This window comes from Arachis ipaensis, chromosome B07 (assembly GCF_000816755.2).
Source record: "Arachis ipaensis cultivar K30076 chromosome B07, Araip1.1, whole genome shotgun sequence".
Lineage (NCBI taxonomy): Eukaryota > Viridiplantae > Streptophyta > Magnoliopsida > Fabales > Fabaceae > Arachis > Arachis ipaensis.
In genome coordinates, this window is record NC_029791.2 from 15,908,559 (window position 1) to 15,912,626 (window position 4,068).

The following is a 4,068-nucleotide window of genomic DNA, read 5'->3' on the forward strand; positions in this document are numbered from 1 at the left end:
TAATAATAATAATAATAATAATAATAATAATAATAATAATATAAAAATATATAACAAATTAAAAATATTATAATAAGTATAATTGTAAATATAATAATAAAACAAGGATAAAGTATATTTTTTGTCTTTGAAATTTGACAAAAATTTTAAAAATACCCTAAGTTTTATTTTGTTTCAATTTTGTTCCAAATGTTTTCGATCTCGGCTAAATTTTCAAAAAATTTAAGACCAATATAATAATAATGCATAAAAATTATGTTTGATTTGCTTCTGTTAAAGATTGTTATTATAAAATTGTTCTTAAATCGATCTTAAATTTTTTAAAAAATTAGCCATCAAGAATATATTTGATGTAAATTAAAAATTTTTAGGACAAAATTCAAACAAAATAAAATTTAGATATATTTTTAAAACTTTGATCAAATTTTAAAAATAAAAAATATATTTTATTCATAAAATAATAATACTATAGCACATTGTGCGGTTTAAATTGAATTAAATCTATTATAAAAAATATATCCAATCCCATTCAATAACTTGTAAAAAATAAAATCTAATTAGATTCTAATTAATGCTATTTTAATCAGTTTGGTTTGGATTGAATTAAATAAACAATTTAATTTGAATGGTTTGGTTTTGAGCACCCTGGCTGAGGGGGCGAGTTTTAAGTTTTTGAGTTGTAGCCTTGTAGGGTTGTGAAGGAAGCAGGTTTGAGATTTTTGTGATGGAGGAAGAGGATGAAGATGGAAGCATTGAAAGCTTATTAAGATGGGCATCACATATTGGAATCTCGGATGCATCAACAACCACCCACCATTCTCTCTCTCTGGGTTCTTCTCTCTTTGTCTCTCACTTTCCTCACTCTGGAGGGTACCACCTAATCTTCCCCCTTTTTCATTCTTCCTTTCATTCACAGCCTCTTCACATTCATTTAATACTGCAGTAGAGGTTTGGCTGCTGTAAGAGACCTTAGGATGGGGGAACTCATTCTCAGAGTTCCAAAATCTGCTTTGATGACAACTCATAGTGTTATGCAACATACAAATCTCTCTCAAGCTCTTAATAGGCACCCTTCTCTTTCTTCAACCCAGGTTTTCTTTCATAACTCTATTTCTACTCTATTTTGAATGTCTCCGGTGAGCTACGTTGGAATCTTTTTGTGCCCTCTAACTGTTTGTGAAAATGCGCTCAAGCCATTTGTTTTAAGTGCAGGGAAATGGTTATTGTCACTCCTAGTTTGATAATGCCACCTATGTTTTTATAAATTCATGCAAATATACAATGTAAAAAATCATGATTGACTGACATTATAAAAAATACGATTGACAACATCATTTCCCCCGAAGCAAATGTTTTTCGGTTTTACTTGAGCCAGGGTCTGATTCCGTGGAATATAATAGTATGGTGTGACTTCATCATTGTTGTATTATTACCTGTGCCGTTGCTTATAATTGAGTTTTTTATGCAAATGAATCATTTGGCCTTACTTCTCAGCTTGTGCACAATGCAGATACTGAATGTTTGCCTGTTGTATGAAGTTGGAAAAGGAAAGGCTTCGAGGTGGTATCCTTACCTCATGCATTTACCAAAGAGTTATGACATCCTAGCCATGTTTGGTGAATTCGAGAAAACTGCTCTGCAAGTTCAGTTTCTATTAGAAGTTTTAGTTTGTCTTGTTAGGTTAGACATAGCATCTGACCTAATACTATTTATCAGCATTTCATTTGCACTTCTCTTTTTGAAGTAATCTTTTATGTATGTTATGGTTTTTAGGTGGATGAGGCTATATGGGTAACTGAAAAAGCCGTGCTAAAAACCAAATCAGATTGGCAGCAAGCTCATGCTTTGATGGAAGATCTCAAATTTAAGCCCCGGCTTCTAACATTTAAGGCTTGGGTGTGGGCTTCTGCAACGGTTAGAAATTTAGCTTGTTATAAAGACTCATGCATGCTAATTTAGTTATTTACAAATATTCAATTTGGTTTTCGTATGACACATGGAATTCAAGCGCCTTTTGCATTTTCTTGGTTCTGATTTTGGTTATTAAGTGATAATATACTGAATAAACTTTTCCTCTGCTGAGCCTTCTCTTACATCCATGAAATCCTGACACACTTCTTGTGGTTAATTGTCTAAATTAAAATTATCTCAATGATTGAAAAAATAAACCTGTTTTTTATGGATTATTGACAAGTTACTGCTGGTTGATGCATCAAATGCATTTTTGCATTACAGGGCATATTTATATTTACTATTTAGTATTTCAGTTGTTAGAGTAAATGGCAGAATTCTACCTTTATGATTTTGTCTCATCTGATCTTTCAAAATCTAGATATCTTCCCGGACATTGCATATACCGTGGGATTCAGCTGGGTGTTTATGCCCTGTGGGTGACTTGTTTAATTATGATGCACCTGGAAAGGAGCCATCTGACATTGGGGATCTAGAGGATTTGCTATCTAGCTCTTCAATCCATGATGGTTCCTTATCAAATGAAGACAATACTACAGTCGCAGATGCAGAGCAGCTTGATTCCCAGTCTCAGAGATTAACAGATGGGGGGTTTGAAGAAGATGCTAATGCATATTGCTTTTATGCTAGGGCAAATTACAATAAAGGAGATCAGGTATTACACACACAAACTAATATATATATATATATATATATATATAGTTTGACTGGGTAACCTTAGTAATTGAGTCATTCTTCTTATGTCTTTTTCTAAATTTGCTTCTTATGTCTTAGAGAACAAAGCATTTCTTGTTGCTTATGTTATGTTACGTTACTGGATGTCACTATGATATTTTGCATGTGCTTGACTGGCCTGAATTAATTAACTAGTTACTCGTCCCATTGGAATAATGTGATTTATTATTATTCTCATCAGGTTCTGCTATGTTATGGAACTTACACAAATTTAGAGCTTCTTGAACACTATGGTTTTATCCTACAAGAAAATCCAAATGATAAAGTGTTTATTCCTCTGGAACCTGCTGTGTATTCTTCCACTTCTTGGTCCAGGGAATCATTGTACATCCATTACAATGGGAAGCCTTCCTTTGCGCTACTAGCTGCATTGCGGCTGTGGGCGACTCCTCAAATCAAGAGGAGGTCTGTTGCACATCTTGTTTATTCCGGATCTAAAATCTCCGCAGACAATGAAAATTTCATCATGAAATGGCTATTGAAGACTTGCCATGGCGTCTTAAAGAATTTGCCAACATCTATTGAAGATGACACCTTGCTCCTGAATGCAATGGATAATAGTCAAGATTTTTGTACTTTTTTGGAGGTTACAAAACTCATGTCTTTACGGGATGAAGTTGATACCTTCTTAGAAGCTCATAATATGAAGGATAAATGTAGTGATAGCAGTATAGTTTTATCTAGAAAAACAAGGTGGTCTATGGATAAGTGGAAGTTGAGTATTCAATGGAGAATCAATTATAAGAAAGTCCTCCTTGATTGTATCTCTTATTGTAGTCAAATATTAGATTCTCTCGTGGAATAATACTGCTATTACTTCACTGCCTTCTTAATTATTTCAAGAATTTCTGAGATTTTATTATCAACATGGTCTCCTCTTCAAATTTCTGTTTTAATCTTGACAATCTTCTAACCAGATACTTTATATTGTTAATGTTGAATATAACAAGATAGATTTTTAGTATAACTAGTTATGATAATAATTATATAAATATTATTAAAATTAAAATCTCATATTCTTTTTATATTTTAGTAATATTTTAAGCAATACTTTTAAAAGTATTGTTTAATAATAATAAGAAAATATTTTAATTTTAACAATATTTTTTTAAATATTATAGTCATTGTAGTCTATGTATAACAAAAGGACTTTATTGGCAATTCAAATTACTTTAAAAGATCTTCCTAGGTATAAATTTCAAACATGGTGAATAAACTAAGCTAAAGTTGGTTTTCCCCTTTCTGTCATTAGATTCAACAAAATCCCATTAGATTCAACAAAATCCAAACCTCTACGTAGATGGTGTTTATGTTAGGTATTAAGATGTTTTTTTTTTTTTTTTTTTTTTTATGTTGAATGTT

General features: G+C 31.6%; 1 protein-coding gene across 2 annotated transcripts; it reads left to right on the plus strand.

Annotated features, from left to right (window-relative positions):
• On the plus strand, nt 626–3,572 carry LOC107609663 (protein SET DOMAIN GROUP 40-like). 2 transcript variants are annotated; one of them, XM_016311672.2, is made up of 6 exons: nt 627–870; nt 944–1,091; nt 1,511–1,642; nt 1,774–1,914; nt 2,333–2,626; nt 2,888–3,572. In XM_016311672.2, exons 1-6 carry the CDS (start codon nt 725–727, stop codon nt 3,509–3,511), a joined length of 1,485 nt encoding a protein of 494 aa, XP_016167158.1. In that variant the 5' UTR covers nt 627–724; the 3' UTR covers nt 3,512–3,572. The 2 variants fall into 2 exon arrangements, with proteins under 2 accessions (XP_020963041.1, XP_016167158.1); XM_021107382.1 differs by lacking the exon at nt 1,511–1,642 and having other exon boundaries at nt 626–870.